We start from the raw sequence: 23,410 nt of genomic DNA on the forward strand, positions 1-23,410 counted from the left end.
CAAATCAAGACCCCTTCTTGGAGAGGCAGCAGGTGAAGAGGAAGGAGTCCAGGGTAGGCTCCTTGCCCCCCCAAGGCTTCAGTGTCCACACCAGGCTCAGGAGGCATTGTTCTTAGCGAGGCTGCAGTAATTATGTAGCTCTGTCTGAGGAGGGAGCAACATCCTTCTACCTCTAGAAGGTTCTTGTTCCTCTAGAGGTGTGCTTTCCAGGGTGTGGGGAAGACCTTGAGAGTTTTGGGCTTGGGCTTCTTGGAGCAGGGGTGGGCCACATGGAGTTAGCCTGGTCCAGGAGTTAACCAGGAGTTAACCTGGTCCTTGGGACCAGGTTCCCTTGCGGCCTAGACCAGCTGTTTCAAATCCTGGAGAAGCAGCTGGCCAGGGTCAGGGGCACAGTCCCTGCTTACAGAACTTATCACATTTCAATTGGCCTTCAGCGGCCTTGTGCGTCCTACGGAACTGCTAGAGGCTACACCCAAGGCCAAGGGCAAACAGAGGACTGCTTTATGCTACACTGGCCAGCTTTCTGGGCATCGTCATAGAGAGGTCTGCCTGAGCAGAGAGTGGGCGTTGGCATTGCTTAGTTGGGAGGAATGGGCTTTAAGGAGCAACCCCTTCCTAAAGAAACATTCCCATTTAGCAGATGGAACTTTTCATACGACCAGGGTCCACTTACGTACGTAACCCTTGTTGTGCTAAACGGTGGGTTCCAATGAAGGCAGAGGATTCGAGTTAAACCCAGCCACAGTGATGCCCTGGGCGCCCCCCTTCCTTAGATTTCACCTTGATTTCCCTTTCCTGGGTTTGCTAGAGGCAGAACGTGGAGGGGCAGCAAGGTCCTTTCCCCGTAGAGTCACACACAGGTCTACCGGTGACGATATCGACTTCAGGCAAAGGAAAGCTGGAGCTTGCTGTGGGGTTAGGAAAAAAGAGAAGGAAGAAAAGCGGTCAGGTGGACCTGTGCTTCGTTCTTGCTGCGGCTATGGGACCTCGCCGGGTTACTGCACCTCTCTCAGCTGTACTTTCCTGATCTGTAAAATGGGTTGTCATGAAGACACCTGAGATGATGGGACCGAAGCCACGGCACACACTGCACCCAATAAGTGGTAGCTCAAAGGTGTTGGGCCTGGCAGTGACTCTGCTGACTTAAGAGCAGGGTGTCATCACCACTTCACGAGGGGGAGGACAAGACCGAGAGTGATTGCCCTGAGATGAGGGGAGAGTGCTAACTCTTTCCCAGCCTTGGGCTCCAGGCCCGGCCCTGCTCCTACTGGCCCTGTAACTTCAAGCTGGCCACTTAACTCTTCTGTCAGTTTCCTCATCTGTAAAACTGGGGCAGGGATCGCACCTACTTCGTGGGGCGTCGGTGGGGGTCAAGTAAGCCAACCTGGCGTGTAGTAAGTGTTCAGTGGATACTCACCTGGCTGAATGGAACCCTGGAGGCCTGAGGCCTGGGCATGGCTGGCCTCAGGGTCCCTTGCCCCTCAAATGCTCCCAAATCGTCCTTCTGGTCCCTCGGTGGCGTCACAGCCCTTATAGGTAGTAAGGCCAGGTGGTCAGAAGCTTAGGGAGCCTCAGGAAGGCTCCTCTCTGGGGGCTGGTTTCAGATCTCCCAAAACCACCTCCTGGAGGAACCCTGGGCCCCAGTCCCGGGCAGTGGGTGGGTGGTAACAGTGCTCTCTGTTGGCATTGCCAGCAGGAGAGTAGGGCGGCTTCCTACAGGAGGGAACCGGGATACTGAGGCTCAGACAGGAAAGGGGCCTGTGTGGGGCTGTGGCAGGGAAGCGGGGTCTAGAAAACCTCCTGTGGAGGGGGAGGGGAGGGCCCAGTACCTACCCTGCCAGGGCCTCCCTCCGGCTCTGCTCACTGGAAGCAGGAGCCAGTTAAAGGGGAACCGGAAAGGAGAGAAAGAAAGCAAACAGAGTCAGAGAAAAGCCTGGAGCTTGAAGCACTGGGGTTGTTTGGTCTGGCGGAGCCACCTCCTAGGCCACTCCCAGCAGCACTGCACAGACTCCAACAGCCGCCCCACACGCGTGCGCACCCCCCCACACACACACACAGACACACGCAGATACAGGCCCACATGCAGACACACACATGCACAGATACACACACAGATAGATATGCACACACACACACACACACAAGACAGACATATACACACACGCACGCACATGGTGCAGCAGCTCTGGCTGGAGGGCAGGTGCTGAGTTGGAGGGTTTCTAGAACCCCTGGCTCAGCCCTTCACTGCAACCACAATAACACTTACCGGGTACTTACTGTTGAGCTTGAAGCCCTTTACTTACATGAACTGGTTTAATCCACACAGCAGCCGGATGAGGTGGGCGCCGTAATTAGCCCTGGTTTTCATGTGGGAAACCAGTCTCAGAGAGGCAGAGTAACTCAGCCAACGTCACGCAGTTTGTCCACCGCTGCCCCCCCGCCCGGCCCCCGCCAAAGCAGGTCCCCGGAGCACAGGGCCCATCGGCCAAGCGCTGCCCCACGCTGTCCCCGGGGGGGGGGGGGCACTGGGCTGTGGCTCTGCTCAGCACTTTCACGCCCACCGTGCCTGCCGTGTGAAGCAGCACCCCTAGGCTGCCCTTTCCTCGGGCCCAGGGAAGGGAAGCGTCTTGCCCTTGGCGACAGAGCGCAGAGGCAGCAGGGCTGGGGTGCCTCCATGTGTGCGAGTCAAGGCGTCAACGGAGAGGAGAGGCGGGGGTCGGAGACGGACAAAGAATCGCATCCGCAGCCTTAGCAGCGTTAGACTCGGCACCCCCAGCCTCCTCCTTCAGCACCTTCTGCCCAAGCGCCCCTTCCCCCACCCGCCCCAACCCCTAAGACTGGACCTCCCTCCTCTCTCTAGCCCTGGGATTCCAGTGCCCCACACCTCACGCTTGTTCAGCCCGCCAGCCCTTGCCTCAGTGTGTTCTGAGTTTCCTTAATGATAGCTTTGGATAACTGTTGACAAAACACGTTTCCCGTCCATTATTTTATTTCATCCTGTATGTGCGTGTATGTGCCGGACGGGGTGGGGGGAGGCGTCGGTGGTGACTATGATTTTCTTGTATCTTGACTCCACCACTCCCTGAGAATCCTTTCCACAGAGGGTCAAACTAACCGAAATACATATCGGAGTCCTCCCCTGGGCTCGAAATGCCCACAGCACAGGTACAGGATGCCGGAGATGTATGAAAGTGGTAGTTATATAGCGAGGTCTCTGGGATCCCTGGGGACAGTACGACCCAGCAGAGATACCACTGTTGAAAGAGGGCGAAAGGGCCAGTTTGATGCCAGGCTGCACTGATCATGATAGAGTATCCGAAGTGGAGGTGGTGATGGGCTTGCCATGGTTTGTGCTGCTTTGGTTTTCCTGGAATATTGGGGTCCGTTCCCTTCGGAGAGTCTGACAGACAGGACTGACAGTAGAGGAGGGTGAACAGGATGAGGCCGGGGGGGGGGGTGGTCAGAAAATTCTGTCCCGTGTGGAATAGTGTGAAGGGACTGATTTAGCTTGAGGGAAGGGATAGAAAACAGGGCTGAACTTGTTCTGTCATACTCAAGACGATGGGGCTGAGATCCGTGGGGCGGGGTGGAGGGGCTTCTAGAAGGAAGATGTCACCTCTATAGAAAAGAGGTGCTCAAGACAGACTGAATGAGCTGTCCCTGGGGAAAGGGAGGCCCCCAATACCAGAAGGGAACAAGCTGAGGCTCAGGGCCCTGAGGGAAAGGCAATTCAAGAATCAGATGGGGGCTTTAGCTCTCTCCCAGTCCCACTATTCGGCCAATGCGTACCAGTGTCTCCTGCCTTTGGCTCCTTCCACAGGTGGGCTGAAGTTGAGGGGTCCCCAGGGAGGCCTGGGCACACTCCCTCAGCCAGGTCTCTCCATGCTTCACGGCCTCAACCCCTCCCCCACCCCCTGCCCTCCAGGATCAAGACACAGAATCCTTCTCTTTTTTAAATGTTTATTTACGTTTGAAAGAGAGAGAGAGAAATTGAGTGGGAGAGGGGCAGAGAGAGAGGGAGACAGAGAATCCCAAGCAGGCTCCGCACTGTCAGCTCAGAGCCTGGTGTGGGGCTCGATCTCACAAGTCGTGAGATCACGCCCTGAGCCAAAATGAAGTCAGGCCTTTAACCGAATGAGCCACCCAGGCGCCCCCAAGACACAGAATCTTGGTAAGATAGATCCACAGACTTACCAGAGTTGAAGGGACTCTTGGCAAGTGTCTGGTTCAACCTCTTCACTTTACAGAGGGGTAAACTGAGGCAAGAGAGGAGAAACAGCTTGCCTGAAGTCAGTGGCTCACAGGAGATGGCAGATCATAACTTTAGCTTGAACCCAGGTCTCCAACCCTAGGTGCCCACCTCCCTGTACCGCCAGGTCGCTGATGAACTGACAATCTGATTCCCCACCCCCCACCCCCGTCAGAGAAAGTTTCTAGGCGGAACCAGTCCACCCCTTTCCCACACCCTATCGTGTCTCTCATTTGAGATCTGTGCTACATGCATTTAGTGAGCACCTACTAGGTGCCAGGCATTACAGTAGGTCCTAGGGATGACAGCTCCTGCACTAGAGCAGGGAGCGTGCCTCGTCCCTCTATCCCTTACAGAGTGCTTTCCATGATCTGCAATTACCTGGCTTATTTATTCAACTACTACTTTGTCATGTGTCCTACCATGCCCTGCCCTCAGCATTTCCAAGTCCGGGAGACTTGTCCCTGCTGTACTCCCAGCTCCCAGAGCAGCCCTGGCTCACAGCACATGTTTAAAAACTGCTTGCTGAATGAATGATTGAATGAATGGCAGTGAGCAAAGCTGACACTGTGCCAGCGCTTGTGGGACCAGAACGATGACCAACACTTCCTGGACTTGTCCCTGTGCCTGGTATGGTGCTAAGTGCTTCTCCCATATGATTTCATGTAATCCTCACAAGTCCTAGGAGGTGGTTCTGTCATTGGCTCCATTTTACAGATGGAAAATTGAGGCTTAAAGAGGCTAGGTAACTGCTCACAGCCCTTGTCCCCTCCTACCTTGTGTTATAAATATCGAAGCCACTGCCTCATGTCCTCTTGCCCATGCTGGACTGCTTGAAGGCAGGAGCCCCATCTGCTTACCTTGGTCCCCCCCCACCCCCCAGTGTCCGGCTGACCCCTGGTGGCACCTTTAAATGCTTATTATATTCCGTTGGGTTGAATGAAAATTCAGTTGGGTTGAATGAAAAGGATATGGTGGAGAAGAGATGAATGGAAAACACTAAGCAAGGGACAGACAGCAGCACAGAGCAGTGTCAGCACTGGAAGCCATCTTCAAAGACCACTTTATCCAATGCCTCCCTGACCCACATTCAATTTCCTGACTACCTCTAGAGCAGCCTGCCAAGGAGTCTTCCAGGCTCTGTTTGTTCACTGCCAGTGACAGGGAGCTCAGCCCCTACGGTGACATGAGATAATCCAAGGAAATCATTTAGCTGTGTGCCACATGGTCCCCTGATAGCTGATTTTTCATGGGCGCTTTCTCTGTACCAAGACACTGAATCCACACCAAAGCGTAAGAGGTAGGTACTATTGGGGCGCCTGGGTGGCTCAGTCGGTTAAGAGTCCGACTCTTGGTTTCGGCTCAGGTCACGATCTCATGGTGTATGAGTTCGAGCCCCGTGTCGGGCTCGACAGCACAGAGTCTGCTTGGGACTCTCTCTCTATCCCTCTCTCTGCGCCTCCCCCACTCACTCTCTCTGTCTATCTCTCAAAAATAAATAAAACTTAAAAAAACTTTTTGAAAAAAAAAAAGAGGTAGGTACTATTATTATCCTAATTTGACAGATGAGGAAACCAAGGCACAGAGTTATAGAACTTGCCTAAGGTCTCACAGCTGGTAAGTGGCAGAATACAGAATAGAATGTGAAGCCCAGGACTGTGGCCCTAGGCAGTATGCCCTCCTGACCTCTATGCCAGCCCCGTTTATTGAAATAACACGAGTACACATGTCATTTCAAATTGCCTAGCAGCCACCCTAAACAAGTAAAAAGAAGCAGGTGGGGGAAAAAAAAAAAAACCTCGTGGAATTTATTTTAATAACACATTTATTTAAAACCAAGATAGCATCGTCCTAACATGTAATAAATCTTTAAAAAGTTATCAGTGAGACATTTTACATTCTTCTTCGGGGATGAGAGTTTTGAAATCCGATGCTATCCTTTATTCACAGTACCTCTCAGTCTGACCTTGCCACATCTCAAATGCAAGTAACGCACGCGGCTAGCGTCCCCTGGATCAGACTGTCTGTCAAGGTGCTTATGTGGTACCTCCTAGTGCATAGAAAGAATCCAATACATATTGGCCACTCTTATGATTATTTTTGCCACTGATTTTCGTTGGTGGTGGTCCATGGAAAAGCTGGGCTGAGGCCCCAAGCCCTTGGCATCGCCTCTTATAGCTCTATTCTTAATCTGAGTCTTTCAAGCCAGCAGCTTGCTGTCTCCCAGGCTAAGCCAAGCTTCGTGGATCCTTGGCCTGTGGGTTGAGAAAAGCCAGCCCAACTGTCTCTAGGAAGGGCGGGAGAGGCCCGGCTGGGGCCTGCCTATCTCCTGGCTGGCCAGCTAAGTACCAAATGAAGTGAGGCCCCCTTGGGGTTTACAGGCTTGTGCCCATCTGCTGTGGAGCGTGTGGGGGGTCCAAGAGCACATCTGGAAGGGAGAGGGCAAAGGCCCTCCTTCCATGGTCCCTGGGAACACCATCTCCTGCACACTTTAGGCAGACTGGGCCTTTAAATAGAACAAACAAACAAACAAAGGCCCCCGTCACTGCCCCCTTCTCTCTCTTGGTTCCTGGATAGCTGCTAAGTACTTACAAAGAGGCAGGCAACGTGAGCCAGTGGTTCCCAGCCCTGACTGCATATTGGAATCACCTGGGAAGCTTCAAAATAGTACAGTGGTGCCTACCTCCATAGGTTGTAATTGAACTGGCCTGGGGTATGGCTGGGCCTTTGGAGTGTGTAAAAAATCCTCAGGGCTTCTACCGTGCAGACAAGTTTGGAAACAGCTATGCTAACCCTTAGGGGTACAAGCTCATTTAGCCTTCACAGTGGGTATGATACAGGTGTGGTTATGGCTCCCACTTTACAGATGGAAAAATGGAGGCTCGCAGTGGTAAGATAACTGGCCCCCCAAGTTCAGCCAGCCAGGAAACAGGCACAGTAGGGATTCACCAGCTATGGTCTTAACCAGTAGTGTGCTGGTAAATGTTTAACAACTGGCTCTCTGGGGTGGGGGTGGGGGGTGGCCGGGGGTGGGGGAGATGGCAGAGGGGAGGGGAGCCTGATCTGTAGCACCCGCCCATCTCTATAGTGTAACAACTCCCACCATGGCCAATTTTGAGCTATCAAAGTGATATCTCTGAGTGCAGACTTGGGAAGAAATTCACACAGGTGACTGTTGGGTCAGGATGGCAGGCTTCAGCACGTGGCTGGGCCCCCTGTCTGCATGGGGAAGGGTCCCATCGAGGGGGTGGTAGGTATCGTTAGTAATTTCCTCAATTTTTAGTCATAGAACTTTCTCAAATGAAAAATTTAAGAACCCCAATACATCCCACAGATAAAAAGCAGTATGTTGTTCGTAAGAAGCTTAACTTATTTTTTTAAGTTTATTTATTTTGAGAGACAGATAGACAATCCCAGGCAGGCTCCACGCTGCCAGCGCAGAGCCTGACGTGGTGTTCGAACCCACGAACCGCGGGGTCATGACCTGAGCCGAAACCAAGAGCCGGACGTCCAACCAACTGAGCCACCCAGGCGCCCCAGTAGAAGCTTATTTTATAAACTTAAATTATAATATCATGTGTTTGTGCAAACTGGGCTCTCCCAGGTGACCCCTCAGGGCGGGGTGAGGGGGCACTTATGAGCGTGGATGGTAGGTGGCATGAGGAACAGCCTCTACTCAGAGCCGGGAGACCCGTGCTCCAAGCCCACCGTTGACTCTCACTGCCCCTGTGGCCTTGAGCAAGTCCCTGCTCCTGGGGCCGCCGTTCTCTTGGGTTGCCAGGAGACAGAACTGCATGTAGGACCTCTGGGGTGTGGTTTTTCAGCCTGGCCTTGACCCTGCGGCATCCCCCACCTGACCCCAGAAAGCCTTGGTCCTGTATTTATAGCCATGACTTCAGTCTCTCCGGTTCTGCCGAAGCTGGTTCCCTGGCCCACATATTTATAAACCCAGCAGGGCAGAAATAGATGTGACGTGCATGGGACTTGGCTGATTTTGTGAGCAGGATGGATTTGGCAAGTCCACTTGGAACGGGCTCGAATCCTTCAGCATCCTGGGTGCTGCGATTCATGGGTGATCCAGAGCTGGAAGGGCACTTGGAGACCCCAAGCCCAGCCCTGTACTTGTCCGGTTGTGGGTCCTCAAGGCCTGGGAGTGGAAACATGTGGCACAGGTCACAGAGGGCATGGCAGAGCCGTGGCCAGTATGAAGCGTTCTTTGCACTGACCCTCAGAGAACCTCCAGATGGCCAGCTCAGCTCCCAGGCACCCTCAAGTCCTGGCTTGTTGTTTTCCTGCTCTGGAATCATGGGTAGACTCATACTCCCGGCCTCTATTTCCCCATCTGTTAAATGGGAACAGTAGTAGGTAGCTGCTGCCTACCACTAGTAGGTAGTTATTATGCGGAATAAATAAGATCACAATTGCTATAATGTATGAGCTCAGTGCCCAGCACATAGTCAATATTCAATAAATGGTAGCTTTTATTCTGATTACATCCCCACTCACCCCTTGCCAAAAATAATTCTAACAATAGCTGCATCTCATCAAGTACTTATGCACATCACCTGACTTCATCTTCACAACTCTATGACATCATCATTATAATCCTCCAGTTCATTGCATAGCAGGTGTTTTACACTGAGGACATACTCTCTGTTTAATGAATTTGGAAAACAATGTTTTTCAAAGAGATAATGCTAATATGCAAAATCATATTTGTATATCCAGGATTATAAAAATACTCAACCCTAAACGGCAGATGTGTTCATAAGATGAAATGAACAATGGCACAATCAGAAGATTAGCATAAGAAATAAATCTCCCAGAGGTTTGCAGGCTTACGTTCCCGAGTTTGCCACCTAATGTTGATTTTATGTATTTATAATTGCATATGAGAATTTAACGTAATTGCGAACTTGAAATACATATGCCATAAAAACACAGAATGGCATCTGTCAAGGTTTTTCACATTAATATCACTGTTTTCTCTGTCCTAATAATACACCGCAGTCCCTGGTTCTCTTTCCTGCTTAATTATTTTTCCATTGTACTTATCACCATCTGACATAGTTTCTTATTTATTTATCATCCATCCACCCCAACTAACATGCGAGCTTCACGTGGGCAGGGTTTTTTTCTTTTTTGTTCACTGTGTACCACCCGTGCTTAAAATAGCCGCTGGCACATAGCTGGCATTCAGTGAGTACGTGTCGAATGAATGAATGAATAAATGAATGACTGAGTAGCCATTCTCCCAAGAAGGCAACTGAAATTCAGGGAGACGATGTGACTGGCCCAGTTATTGTGAGGCTGCACTGAGGCCTGACTGACACTCATCTCTCCTGAGAACACCCAGCGAGCCCAGCTTGGGGACCTCTTCCCAGCGCCTCACCTCCTGCCAAGCGATCGTTTCCTGATGCCTCTTGAACTCCCCCCGCCCTGCCCAGCTTCACGTGATGCCCACTGGACCCTGGCTCCATCTGCCCCAGGAGGTGGATGGGAACAGAGGAGAGGAGAGACGTAGGGAGGAAGGAAGAGAGGTCACAGCAGGCTGGGCAGCCAGGGCAGTGATAGCTGGAGGCTGAGGCAGGCAGGAAGGAGGCCAGGATTGGTCAATCTGTCCTGCAGCACTGGAAGGAGGGGTCAGTCAGTAATGTGTGGCCACTACTTGCATATCTCTCTGGAGCTGACTTCAATCACTGGAAAATGACGGGACAGGGTGAATTCAGGGATAGTTTCAATATTGCCTGTGAATATCCCCACCACCACTCTGCCCAAGGCCTTTTCAGCTGGGGAAACTGAGGCCCCACTGGAAGGAAGTGACTCTTCCAAGAACATAAAGCAAGATAATCATGAATGCTGGGCTTCCTCATGCCCAGCTGTTCTAGAGGTTGGGGGGCTTGGGATTCCCCCTTTGGAACCATAAGGAAGAAACCCCGCACCTGGGCTCCCATCCCCTCCTTGGAGAGAAGCACTAAGACGGGAACATACTCTCAGCTCAGATTCTTGAGGACAACAGAAGATCTCTTCCTAGTGATGGGGGAACTCAGCTCTGGATGGGCCAGACACTACCCCCCAAACTACTCCTGATGCTGAGGTGCTATCGGGCAGGGGTGGGGTAGGCAGATGAGCCCTTTGCACCAGATCTGACTTACCCCTTTCCCCAGGAGAAGTCCATTTGTGCCCCTAGGCTATACATAAAGCTAATGCCTTGGTCACCTCGCACTCATTATTTTGATAAATATTTATTGAGTGGCTACTCTGTGCCAGGCAATGTACCAGATGTTGGAGATAATCTCCTCCCTCTCTCCCTCCCATCCTTCCTTCCTTCTCATTCATTCATTCATTCATTCAGTATTAATTACACTATTGAGGCAGTACAGCCTTATGGATAAGAGTGATATCTGGGGCTAGACTATCAGGAGATGGACCCTGACTCATCCACTTACTAGCTGTGTGAGCTTGGCAAGTCACGTAGGCCCAGCTTCCCTATCTGTAAAATGGGGATAATAATAGCACCCTCCTTATAGGGTTGTGATGAGGAGGGAATGAGTTACTGCACACTAAGTGTCTGGAACAGCACCTGATAAAGTAAACACGTCATAAACATCAACTATTATCTTTGTTGTTATGTGCCTGGCGCAGTGCCAGGTGTTGAGGAAACTGCTCCAAAATGTTCCTCTGGCAGGAATCCCTGCACGCCAGCCCTTGTTCCAGCCACCCATCCTCTCCTCCCAGCCCCACCCCAAGAACTCGGCCTTGCAATAGCTCCCCTAGTCCCATAGGGCCGCCCTCTACATCACCTCTCAAGCCAGGAGGAGAGAGTCCAGGCAAGTGAAGGCTGTCACACTTTGGTCTTCCAGCCTTACCTCCCTCTGCCCTGCCACATGTACCCTAGCCTCAGCCTCTCCAGGCCCACATATTTCTCCAGATTCATCCCCAAATCGGCCTGCCTTCTTGCCTTCAATGGGCCTTGATGGATGGATGGTTTCTTCCATCCATCAGAATGCCAAGCACTTCCTATCAAGGTCCTTCAAATCCAACTGAAGCGTCATCATCCCCAGGAAGCCCTCCTTCCTTCCCCTCAGCCAAGAATCATGAGATCTGCCTCTGAATCTGCATTTCCCTTTGTTTGCAATTGTTTCTTTTTTAAGTTCTGTGAGCAATGGGGGGGCCATGGAGGGTCCTTGAGCAAGTGAGCAAGACATTCAAAGCTGGGCTTTCGAAGAATGGACTAGACCCCATAGAGGGTGGAGACAGGAAGAGACTGCAGGTGGGGAGCCCAGGTGTGGAGACTTCCGGGGCAAAAAGGCCTTCAGAGGAATGAGGGTCCAGTCTTCCTGGGCTGCTCCTCCCCTCTCTGCTGCTTCCATGTCCCCACTATAGAGTCAGCTACTCTGATTTCCCCAACATGACTCACTAAATCACTGGGACAGTCAAAACTGACTCTCCATGCTCTGACCCCTGGAATGTACGGATTCTCCGCACCCCTCACTCCCTCTACCTTCCCCTGAAGCCACAAAGCAGGCTGTGGGCACTGCATTTGGGGAGTCAGGGGAGGCCAGTGAGAGGCCAGGGGAGTCAGGGGAGGTCAGTGCTGCACACTCGCCTGGCTGTCCATCATCCCTAGAGCCCAGCAGGTGAGAATACAGCAGTGCTCCTTCATTCCCTGCTGAGTGAAGGAATCAGCCTATGTTTTCCAACTAATCCCTACAACAACCTTTGGACATAGGCCCTATTTTAACCCATTCTGCAGCTGGGAAAACTGAAGCTCAGAAATATGAAGAGACTCGCCCAGGGTCAGGTGGCCACCGAATGCCGGAGTCAGAATTTGAATCCGATCTGATCCCAAAGAGCCAGTGTCCTTCCCTCATCACACAGGGAACAGCAGGAAGAACATGAGGTTCCCAAGGCCATGTTCCCTGGGCCCACTCTCAGGAGGTCTCGGCAGCCCCTCAGATCTGTATGCACGGGGACCATAGAGCATCTGATGCTCAGCTCAGCTCGGTACCCTGTTTGGACTCCTGGAGGTCAGGGGAGGGAGGAAGGAAATTGACCCCTTGGGGTGGAGCAGGGCTTAGCTGGAGGCAGGTGCCTGGATGCCTGGGTCCTAGTACAAGACTTGCATCTGACCTGCCGTAGGACCTGGGTGAGTTCTTCCCAGCCCTGGGAAAGTGGCCCTTTCGGAGAAGAGGACAATAGGTTTGCTGCCTTCTGCGTCGGCCCTGCCTGCCGAGCCTCCGTGCCCTTAGAGCCTGTGGCCAGATGAGGGATGTGGATTTGAGGGAGCTGGCATTAGAGGATCCCCCCACCCCATATTGCTGCCAAGGTTGGAACTGGCTCTCTCCTACCCACATTTGGAGATGTGCCCACACAGACAGGCCCCCTGCAGGGGTTCCGGAGTTAAGTCGGCAGCCACTGAGAGCAGAGGGTGAGAGCACAGGACCAAGCAGCTGAATTCACATCCTGCTCTACCACTCACCACCCGTGTGCCTCTGGATTTGGAATTTACCTCTTCTTGCCTCAGTTTCCTCATCTGTAGACAGCACTCACACACCCGCCCCCCAGGAGTGTTAGGTAAAAGGCTTGGCCACACACTAGCAGATGCTCAGTAAGCAGCAGCTGCCCTTACTGCTGTGGGTCCTGACCACCCTGCCCCTGCCCTGGCCTCCTGAGCTCAGTGGGTGTTCCAGGGCTCAGGCCGCAAGGGGCCTGCCCAGGCCCCCCAGCTGGGTTGGGAGTCCTCCCTCCTCAGGAGGGAGACTTGAATTGGAGTGCTCCTGCCAACCCCTCCCTCCTGGCTTGGCAGCGTGAAGACAACGCTGGCCAAAAATATTTGTGTGGGTGGCGGAAAGTTAACTCTTCCGCCTCTCTCTTCTTTCCTGGAAACCGTGGCCACCGTCAAATACAGCAAAACAGAAGCAGAGATAGAGCGAGGCGAGGCCCCTGTGGCGTGTCAGGGAGAGCCCTGCCCCCCACACCCACTCCTGCCTGTTGCCATCTGGCTCTGTGATGGTGTGGGTGGCGGTGGTGACGGGGGAGGGGGGCTCCAAGGGCCTAGAATCATGGCATCCTGCAATGCCAACGTTGGATGGACCCTCCAGCATCATGTGGCTCAACCCTGCCATTGTGCCTTTGGGCAAACGGACTCCAGAATACAAAAGGCATCTGCCCAAGGTCGCGTGGCCAGTTAGGTCTTTTCAGAATTCTACTGGCTCTTCGTGAGATTCTAGGATTCTGTGACTCTCTAGTGGCAGAAATCTGGCAGCAGCTGGTGAGTTCGAAAAAAGCATGGAGAGGGAAGGGCCCTGGAGCCATCTCTTCTCTTTGTGTCCACCATCACAGTCAAGGTGTCAGAGCTGGGGACAGATGGAGCCCTGTCACTTACTAGCTGTGTGACTTAGGCAGAAGTCACTTTGCTATCTGAGCCTCAGTTTCCTCACTTCTGAAAGGAGATAGCAGTACCCCTCTCAAGGGGTGGTGGTGATGATTTATCTCCACAACCTGAGCAAATGGCCCAGTATGGCGTAGGTGTTCAAATACCGTGAGTGGCCGTTCTTCTCTGGGCAGAAGGCTAGCTTCTTTGTGTTGATTTCCCTTCCGCTGCGGCTGCTATAACAGGTGCCTGTTATCTTTCCAATCCTGATGCTTGTTGGCCTTTCCCTAGTTGGCACTGGTTTGCCCCAGGGCCAGGTAATGTGCTTATCTTGCCTCTTACCTACCACACTCTCCTGGCACAGCTCCAACCAAGAAGCCAAGGCCTTAACCCAGCCTGCTGGTCTCAGTGGTGGTGGGGGTGGGGGGGTGGTAAGGGTGTCTGGGGGTGGAGGCATGACCTCCAGGTCAAGTACCACAGCAGGTAAGGTCAGTGTAAGCCCCGAGGTCACCAGTGTCCAGACTTTCACAACTCAGGGTTCTCACTATCCATGGGCCAGCCAGGGTGTGTGTGTTTGTGAGTGTGTGTGTATGTGTGTGTTAGGCGGGGGGTTCTTCTCTCCCCATTTTGCAACAGGACGAGTGGGATTCGGAGTGTGCATACTTGCCCGAGTTCACACCGCTAAGCGGAGGTGGAATCTGTTAACCAAGATCTATAAATCCCAGGGTTTCTTCCCAGTGTACGTGGCCACTGGCCATCTTAAGCTCTACTGCCCTTCCTGGGACATGGACTCCCGATCTCTATTAACGAAATCACCCCCCCCGACCCCCCCGCCCCCCGCCCCATCACCAGAGCAACAAACCTGGTTGCGCCTAGGCTCCTCCCTCTTCCTCCACACCCACTCTCCATCTGCCTCCCAGGCCAGCCAGTTCTCCCCGCCCAGGTTCCTCTCCCACGCACCCCTCTCCGCATCCCACATGCCCTCGCTCCGAAGCCATCATCACTGTTAACATTTATAAATAATCCTACTGTTATTATTATGGTTCTTGTTATCACTCGCCACTCCCCCCACCAGATTTTAAGGCTTCAGGAATCGGAATACCGTATCTTCTTTATCCCCCATTGTATGTTGTCTGGCAATAAAAGCTCAAGACGTTTTTGCGAAGTCAAAGAATAGCCAACACGTCTCGAAAACCATACTGAGTCCTCTGCACGTATTTTCTCACTTAGTCCTCCATGGGGATGGTACAGTTCCTATTTTGCAGACAGGGAAGCTGAGGTTCAGAGAGGGCAGCTAGGCAGGTGGCCGAGCTGGGGTTCTAGCTCAAAGCCTGGGCACACAAGCACATTGCTGCCCCGTCCCCCTTGGTGCACACAGCCTCTTCCGTGGCCCCCTGGCCCCAGTCTTGGGTCCTCCGCCCCACGGCTCCTGTGATTCCTGTGGTGTATGTACCTTTTCTGGCATGTGAGAGAATGTTTTCTAGGCGGTGCCCAGTTAAGTATTTTTAAATAACTAGATATTTATTTAATGGGTCTTAGGGGGGGAAATGACTTAGCGTGACATACTTGTGGTTTTCCTGCGATTATGGCTTAAGATAAGTCTAAAGTGATAGAAGTTAAGTTATTTAAAGTTGATTTGTGGAAAATAGTAAGCAAATAAAGTGTCCGGTGGCATAAGGATATGGTGAACATCTGGGATGTCGAATGACTGAAGCTTGGGACTTGGCTGTGGGTGTGTGAGACCTGTCCTGTACCTCCAAACCCCAGCCAGTTCTCAGGGCCACCTTAAGGTGGACAAGTCTCAGAAATTCAGCCCAGAACACCCAGCATACGGTCTCATCTGCTGTTTCTTTTCTCCCCGTGCAGATAGATCATCTTGAAGGAGAGCCTCACAGACCAGACACAGGTTGAGAGGAGGGCTTGGGGGTCCACCACCCAACCCAGCCCAGGAGGACCCCACAGTTGGACCTTGCTGCAGCTCTGTGAGTTGGCTGAAGAAGAGAAAGCTGCAGAGAGCCAGAAGAGACCCCCGGAGAGGAGCACAGACGCGTGCTTGCACAGGTGGCCGGCCTGGCCCCCACTTCTGTGTGTCTCTAAGGAGAGGCAGCACCATGCTGGGTCCCCACCTCCCACCTGCGCCCCTGGGACCCAGCGAAGACAGGCCCACTCCCTGCACCTTCCGGATCCCTGATGGGAGCTACAGGTGTCTGGCCTTGGAGGCTGAGGAGAGCAGCGGTGAGGAGGGCCTTCAGGGAGAGGCAGGGCTCACGAACTTGGATGAGGACAGGGTGGCCAGCAGGAATGGGGACAGCTCTGCCTGTAGGGCCACCCAGGGGGCAGCAGAGCTGTCCAAGGCCCTGGGCATCCAGGCACCCAGACACTCCAGAGAAGCACAAGGGGGGTCCCAGCATGATAACAAGGCCGGCCAGGACGGGAGCACGGTGAAGGCTCAGCTGGTGATGACAACCAGCCCCGGCCCCAGCTGCAGCGCGGGGCCCAGGGTTGCCCAGAAACCAGGTAAGCTCACGTCCCTTTTCCCCTGGACTGCCAGAGCCCACTGGGGACCCCAACAGGTCTCCTGACAATATCTTCCCATGATCCATAACAGTCTGTCACAGTCCCACAGACTGTGGGGAGACAGGGGAGACTGGGATTCCGTGCCACATCTATGCCCACTCTTTTCTCTGCCAAGGGGGACACGGGAGAAAGCAGGGAGAGAAAGCCCTGATATCATGCCTGGTTACACGAAAGTCCATCCCTCACTCTGTCTGCCCTGAATCATTCGTGGCAACAAATGGCCTTGGATTCCAGGCAATGAAGGGGCAGGACTGCCTCTCATTGAACATATTGAGTGTGCCGGCTACTTGAGGGTGCTGGGGACACAGCACCGGGCAAAGCAGACATGGTTGCTGCCCTCATGGGGTTTCTGAGGTACAGACTGAAGCCTTTGATCCAAGCTGACCTCCTAATTTTACAGATGGAAAAACTGAGGCCCGGAGTGAGGAAGAGACTGCTCCAGGTCTCTCGGCATATTGGTGACTGAGCTGGGCCCACATTCCTCACCCAGGCCCCAGTTTCCCATCTGTTAGAGATGACAAAAGCTGGACCCGTGTCACCTGGGCTGAAGTGAGGACCCAAGGACAGTGTATAGGGAAGAGCTCAGTATTCACTGGATGGAAGGAAGGAGTGAACGAACAAATGGAGAAAGAGAAGGAACAAAGGAAAAAAGGAACGTAGAAGGAGGGAAGAAAGACAGGAGAGGGGTAGGGAAGGAAGAGGGGAAGAGAGGAAGGAAGGAAGGAAGGAAGGAAGGAAGGAAGGAAGGAAGGCAGGCAAGGAGGGAGGAAAGGAAGGAAGGAGGGAAGGAAGGAGGGAAGGGAAGGAGGGAGGGAGGGAAGGAAGGAAGGAAGGAAGGAAGGAAGGAAGGAAGGAAGGAAGGAAGGGAAGGAAGGAAAGGAAGGAGGGAAGAGGGAAAGAAGGAAGGAAGGAAGGAAGGAAGGAAGGAAGGAAGGAAGGAAGGAAGGAAGAGAAGGAAGGAAGGAAAGAAGAGAAGGAAGGAAAGGAAGGAAGGAAGGGAGAGGGGGATGAAGGAAGGGAGGGAGGGAGATAATTTTCCTATAGGCTGCAGGAGTCAGGAGCCAGCAGAGCAGGGCGGGACAGGGAAACCCGCACTGAATCACCTCCATTGCCTGGGCCCATGGAAACACTGAAGTGGGTCCAGATGGAGAGGACGTGAGCCAGGCTATGCTTGCTCAGAAGGCAGCTGCTGCCAGCAGATCCTGGGGGCACAGGGCGTGTGGGGGACACAGGCCTGGGAGGGCTAATGCGTCAGGAAGCTGAAGGAACACCTCATTTCTCTGCAGGCATTGCTACCGCCCTGGCTGGCATCGCACCAGCCGTCCCGCCCACTCTCTTTTCTGAAATAATTCTCTCCAGGCTCTGATCACCCCCCATGGCCATCCCCACCCCACACCCCACCAATTCCCCCATGTTTGGGTCACACAGAAAGCTGGGCAGGATCCAGGAGATGTCTTCGATGCATCTAGGGCAAGAAGAAGGAGGACCCCAGGAGCGCCCAGCAGCCCTAAACTTGGAGGTGGGCCCTCACACCAGAGTAGCCCAAACTCAGGTCCCTTAGAGCCTGAAAGCCCCAGGACCTCCTCCTATTCCTCTTACAGACCACGGCTGAGGGTCAGGAGACATGGGTGCTGGTTCTGGACCTGATACGAACCAGCCAAACCCCAGCAAATCGCTTCCCCTTAGTGAGTTGCAATTTCTTCATTTGTGAAAACAAAACAAAAATAGGAGCCTCTCTACCTCACAGAGCCATTATGAGGTTTCAGTGATCTTAGACTGGGGTAGTGTTTTGGAAGTGTTAGGTGATCCCGTGACAGATGTTAATAATAATTAAAATAATCCTCAATTCCACAGTATAACAGCTACTATTTGTTAAGCCCTTATGTGCTAAGCCCACTGGGCTAAGAGCTTTATATACATCACTTCACTCAACCTCACAGTAATCCCCATGAGGGATATACTATGATTATCTCCATTACACAGATGAGAAGGTCGAGGTTCAAAGAACGTAGGTGTCTTGTGACTTATCTAAGACTCCTGGCTAGTAAGCCGCTATGCCATGATTCAACCACGGAGTTTTTTGAATATGGGACTTTGTTCTTAGCCATCGCTGTATTCTGGATTTACAAGGGGAGTGTGCTGTCTGCTGAGATCCTGGAGTGGAAGAGACCATGGGTGAAGGGAGGAGAGGGGCCACATTTAATGAATCCTGTTGGCCTCTCACACAGAGCTAGGTCATTTCTTAGTACCTCATTCTCGTCGATCTTACCGTATAGTCTTTCAAGGCAGGTATCACTCTGCCCCTTTTACAGGTGACACAGCTGAAGCTCAGAGACCCAAGTCCCTTGCCCAAAGTCACACAGTCAGTGTTGGAGCTGAGACTATGATCACGGTCTTGTTCATTTTTTCTCTGACGTCCAGCCAGATGGTCTCCAGTTCTGTCCTGACCGTTTCTGGGGACAGAGGGCGCAGGAGTGACCTCAGGAGGATGTCTCAGGGAAGTCTTCTCACGGGTGTGAGCAGGAAGGAATCTGGGTCTCGCAGGAGAGGAGAAATCCGGGTGGTCGTGCGTCAGAGCCCACACTGGCCTTTCTGCTCCCTCGGGAAAGGGAGTGGCTAGAGTCCTTTCTCTCTGCCTGGAGATCCGGAGGGAAGAGGCCTGTGGGGCTGCCAGGTTATTAGTGGATTAGGGCTTCCTTTTAAAGCTTCCTCCCAGTACCGCCAAAGGATTATAATATAAGCATCTTCAGACAATTACACCCATCCTTCCGCAATTATACCTGCCTCCCTTGAGTGCTCCCTGGCAGCTTTAAGTATGGGTCATGGCATCTTCGGCCTTGGGCACCCACCACTTGGGGTGGGTGGGTACGTGGTGCCATTGCTCTAAAGCCTGAGTACCAGCTGGGCAGGGCAGAACAGGGTCCTTGGCAGGCTAGGGGAGCAGGGGGTGCAGAGAGATGATGGGGGTAGCAGCCTGCGGCTCAAGTCTCCTGCCGTCAGCTGCTGCCAACGTGAGAGAATAGATACGAGAAGGCAAGTGCGTAAGGCTCACGGCTGGGCTTCCGCCGGTGGTAGTTGGTCCACGGCTCACCAAGACAGCCCTGAGCTATGGCCGCCGTCCTCACCCCAAGGTCTCAGCTGGTCAACACTGGCAGGGCTCACGGAGATGATTGTGTAGATAATCCTGAGGAGACTCCGAAGCCCAGAGATGGTAACAGACTTGCCCCAGGTCACGCAGTAAGTTGGTGCGAAGCTAGAGCTGGAACCCAGGGCTTTTACCAACCCCCCCCCCCCCCCCAGTTCAGCTGCCACACGCTGTGCTAATTGCTTTGTATGGGTCACTTCATTTCACCCTCTAAACACCCCTAGGAAGTTCACGCCTTTCTTATCTCTGCCTCACAGATGAGGAAACTAAGGCACAATGACTTTAAGTGACTTGTCAGAGTCTCAGGCCTGTGGGTGGAGGAGCGGAGATTTGAACCCCAGGAGGTCTAGGCCCATGCTTTCAACCACCTTCTGTGCTGCCTTGTCTCCATGGAAACAAGGCAGCAGGCTGTGTTCTTCCACCCACCTAGGGCTGGAAAAAGGTTGTTCAGGCTCTGGAGGATGGTGGGGGATTCTGCCAAGCCACGTTCCCTCCCCCTTGGATACACTTAGGGAGACCTGGGACCCACTGTTGATCCAGCCCCTCCTTCGTCTGTGGCTTTGGGAGAGCTGCCTTCCCCCCTCTCCAGGCCATTTGTCATTGGGGGCCCAGGCCATCTAGAGGGCTTGGGGGCCTTTCCCACTCGAATGGACACTGCTCCGAGCCTCTAAGGTGGGGATGAAGGTGTGGATCTGGCTTGTCAGATGCACCTTGCCCCGACCATGTTTCTATGGTTAAGGCAGAGGAACCCCCAGTCATGGTAAGAGCTGACAGTGGTTACTGGGCCAAAGACAGGATCCCTGCTCTTTAGGCCTGTGCGAGAGAAGGTAGAAAAAGCAGGAGGCTGGGCAGGATGCCATCCACACCCCCTCTCAATCCCACACTCCATAGTGACCATAATAGGAGGGCAATGGTGCAGAAGCAAGGCTCACAGGGTCACATATACCTCACCCGTGCACCCACACACATGTTCACACCCCCATGGGTGCATACACAGACATATGCATACCATGTTCTTATGCAGATACGCATGTGTATATAATCACATATCTGCACACACATGCATGCATGTACATGCCCTCAGACACCTACCTATCCACACGTGGGGCACACACGAGCACACACACACACACCCCTCACTCAGGTATGCCTACCTTTCACCTGTGACACATGACATGTATCAGATTTGCATACACAGCTACAGTCCCGCCTGAAAACATACTAGTACACATATTCCTTTCCTCAGATACAGGTCAAAAGCATGCTCTTCTATTTTCTTTTGCTCACATACCCACACTTTAAAATCTCTCCTGCATGCACACATTCTCTCCTGTAGGCATATCCACTCTTGCACACCCACCGTCAAACACCTACATACAGACTGAACCACTTTCTGTCCTCCTTCCTCTTCCCCATCTCTTTCTCTTTCATACCCACCCACACAGTAATTCTAGCTTCTCTCCTCCCTCCCTCACTCCCTTTCTCTCTCTCTCTCTCTCTCTCTCTCACCCACACAGTTTGTTTCCTGGTTTTCCACAGGCTGGACTATAGCCACTTTCCTAGCACATGGGCTTACAAGGCAGGCAATACCTTGCCTGGTGCCCGTCCCCAGGACCCTCTCTCTCCATGTTTCCCACCTCCACTTGTGGTGGCCCCAGCACAAGAGCAGCCGTGGGGGCAGAGGAATTCTCTGCAGACCATGAGGCCAACCAGTGAAGAGAGATGGGAGCAGCCAGATAGGGTTTGCCTCTCTGTCACCTGACCTCCCGCACTCTGAGCCCGCCCACTGGGGACAGGGGATGTCCCAAACCCAGGCCACCTGCAGCTTAGTGTTTCACAGAACCTCTGGTGGGGTGGGGTGGGGTGGGTTTACATGAGCCCATGGCTGACTTCCTCTAGCAGGAGTCTAAACACAGAACCTTGATATGAAAGACAAATGAAAGTGGAACCACCCTGGTTGAAGGGGTGGGGTACTTGGAACCCCAGGAAACTTTGGTGAAAACCCAGGCCAACATTTTTCCAAGTGCAGTTACTTTTGTTTCAAAATTGGTGGGAGTGTGAAGGGTGCTTGTTATCAGTACTGTTTCCAAGCCCACTGCCTCTTCACCACTGGGAGGATGTGCTAGAATGTGGGAATCTCCGCTTTTAACAGCATCTCCCCCTCCTCCCCCCCCCCCCCCCCCATTCTGATGCACACCGACCACTGTCATGGGGCTCTGCTGAGCTCAGTCTAAATGGCATTTAGTTCAATAAAAAGATGGGGAACTGAAGTTCAGGAGCCACACAGCATCCCTATTGCTGACCTACCAGTGAAGTCAGGGGATGGCCCCAGGCCAGCGGGGAGGCGACGACCTTCCTCAGTCCCCGTTTGCCTAAGTCCTACTAAGGTAGACAGTTATTCTAATCACCAGAGCTAAGAAGGGGGAGCGAAAATGGGCCTGAGGTGCACCGCATCTGGATCTGAAAGGAAAGGGGCTGGAGAGGTGGGAGTGGTGTCAGTTATGGGGCCGGAATCACCAAGATTTAAAAGAGGGGTGGTTGGAGGAATGGGGTGGGGGGAGAAGAGGGGCAGCTGAAATGGATGGAGTGACAGAAAGAACTGGGTGAAATGAAAGCAGAGGGATTTAGGGACCGACCTGGAGATACAAAAAAAGGAGGAGGAAACAGAGACACAACAAGGCAGCAGAGTGTAGCACAGGGAAGGAAAGCGGGCGAAAAGGGAGACCGCCAGGATCCCGGGGCCGAGCCCGCGGGGGAGGGAGTCGCACCTCCGGGGGCGGGGCGGGGCGGGGCGGGGCGGCGGGCGGGGCGGCGCTAGGGCCCCGGGGAGCGGGCGGCAGGAGCGCGGCTCGCCCGCCCGCCCAGCCCTCCCGGCTCCGGGCTCCCAGCTCTGGGTCCCCGAGAAGCCCGCTGGGAGGTGGCGGCGGCGGCGGCGGCGACGCGGAAGGGGCGCCCGGCGCGGGGCGGGGGCGGGGGCGGCGGGGGGCTCGGGGCGGGGCGCACTGACGGACGCAGCCAGGTGCGCGGAGGCGACGGCGCCGGTGAGCTCGGGGACCGCGCGCGGCGGCTGGAGGTGAGTGAGGGGCGCTGGCGGGGCGGGGGTGCAGGTGCCGAGCGGGCCTCGCCCCTTCCCACCTGTGCTGTTCCCTGTGCCGCCCAGGTGGAGGTGGCACATTTGGGCTCCGGTCCCCCGCGCACAGGGTGACCTTGGCTGAGTCGCTGCTACACTCCGGACCTCAGTTTCCCCATCTGTACCGTGGGGCGGGGTGGGAGGGGGCGCTGGAGAAATCCCGAAGCTCTCGAGCAGCCCCGGAGCGGGAGGACGCCCCGACGCGGTGAAGCTACTTACCGGGGCTGCGCTGGGGCTCCGGCCCTCGAGCCCCAACCCGCAAGCACATCGGGGGCCGGGGCAGCGCGGGCCGACGGGTGGGCACCAGACCGAGGGGTCTGCGCCCCGTAGCCGGCTCTGGGAAAGGCGGGCTGGGCTCGGGCCGGGTTGACCAACATGGGCGCCCGTGGGGTAGCAGAACGGCGTGTGCTGGCTTCGCGTCCCACTTCCCGCGGGCGGGGCGGCGGCGCAGTGCTCTGGCCGAGAGGGCGAGGCTTGCGGGGACGCGGGACCTTCCCGCCGCGGGGACCACCGGCAGGACCCCCTGGGGAAATCGAGGCCCTTCCTGAGCGCCTGGGGGCAGAGGAGGAACTGTCCTAAGGGCTCTACAGCAGATTCTCACAACGCCCCGACCATTCCCCAGTTTGCCAAGGTGAGAGACCATGGAGGTGAAGTGAGTGGAGGGCGGGGTTCCTTCCTAACCACTGCACTGTGGATCAGGGGCTCCAACCGGGCCCTGACAAGACCTCTTTGAGGACTCTGGGGGGGGGGGGGGAGGGAAGGGTCTCCCTTGCTCCCTACCCCCACCCCAGTTTATGGGCTTACCCTAGATTGGGACCAGGGCCCCCTGTGTTCCATGTCTGGGTTGTCTACAAGGGACAAGAGTGAGCAGGAGAGCACCAGACCACCCCACCTCCCACCCTATTCTGACTGACAAGTGGCACTGGAATAAAC

The 23,410-nt window shown here is 54.1% G+C and overlaps 1 protein-coding gene and 1 long non-coding RNA gene across 4 annotated transcripts in view; one reads left to right on the top strand and one right to left on the bottom strand.

The window, feature by feature from the left end:
* Positions 1 to 23,410, top strand: part of SYNPO (synaptopodin) — a 68,472-nt gene that overhangs the window by 15,065 nt on the left and 29,997 nt on the right. For 2 of the 3 annotated variants that reach the window (XM_058720242.1, XM_058720245.1), the window contains exon 2: positions 15,492 to 16,142. In XM_058720242.1, coding sequence (XP_058576225.1) covers positions 15,737 to 16,142 — 406 coding nt within the window. In that variant the 5' untranslated portion in view covers positions 15,492 to 15,736. Of the gene's footprint in view, positions 1 to 15,491; positions 16,143 to 21,943; positions 22,421 to 23,410 lie in introns of those variants that run through there. The other variant, XR_009259024.1, reaches the window with a different exon arrangement.
* On the bottom strand, positions 633 to 1,950 carry LOC131506556 (uncharacterized). The gene is made up of 3 exons (XR_009259029.1): positions 1,834 to 1,950; positions 1,418 to 1,529; positions 633 to 908 (listed from the first exon to the last, which is right to left on the bottom strand). It is a non-coding gene; the product is annotated as an uncharacterized LOC131506556 (long non-coding RNA).

The sequence above is a fragment of the Neofelis nebulosa genome, chromosome 1, assembly GCF_028018385.1.
Source record: "Neofelis nebulosa isolate mNeoNeb1 chromosome 1, mNeoNeb1.pri, whole genome shotgun sequence".
NCBI classification, from domain to species: domain Eukaryota; kingdom Metazoa; phylum Chordata; class Mammalia; order Carnivora; family Felidae; genus Neofelis; species Neofelis nebulosa.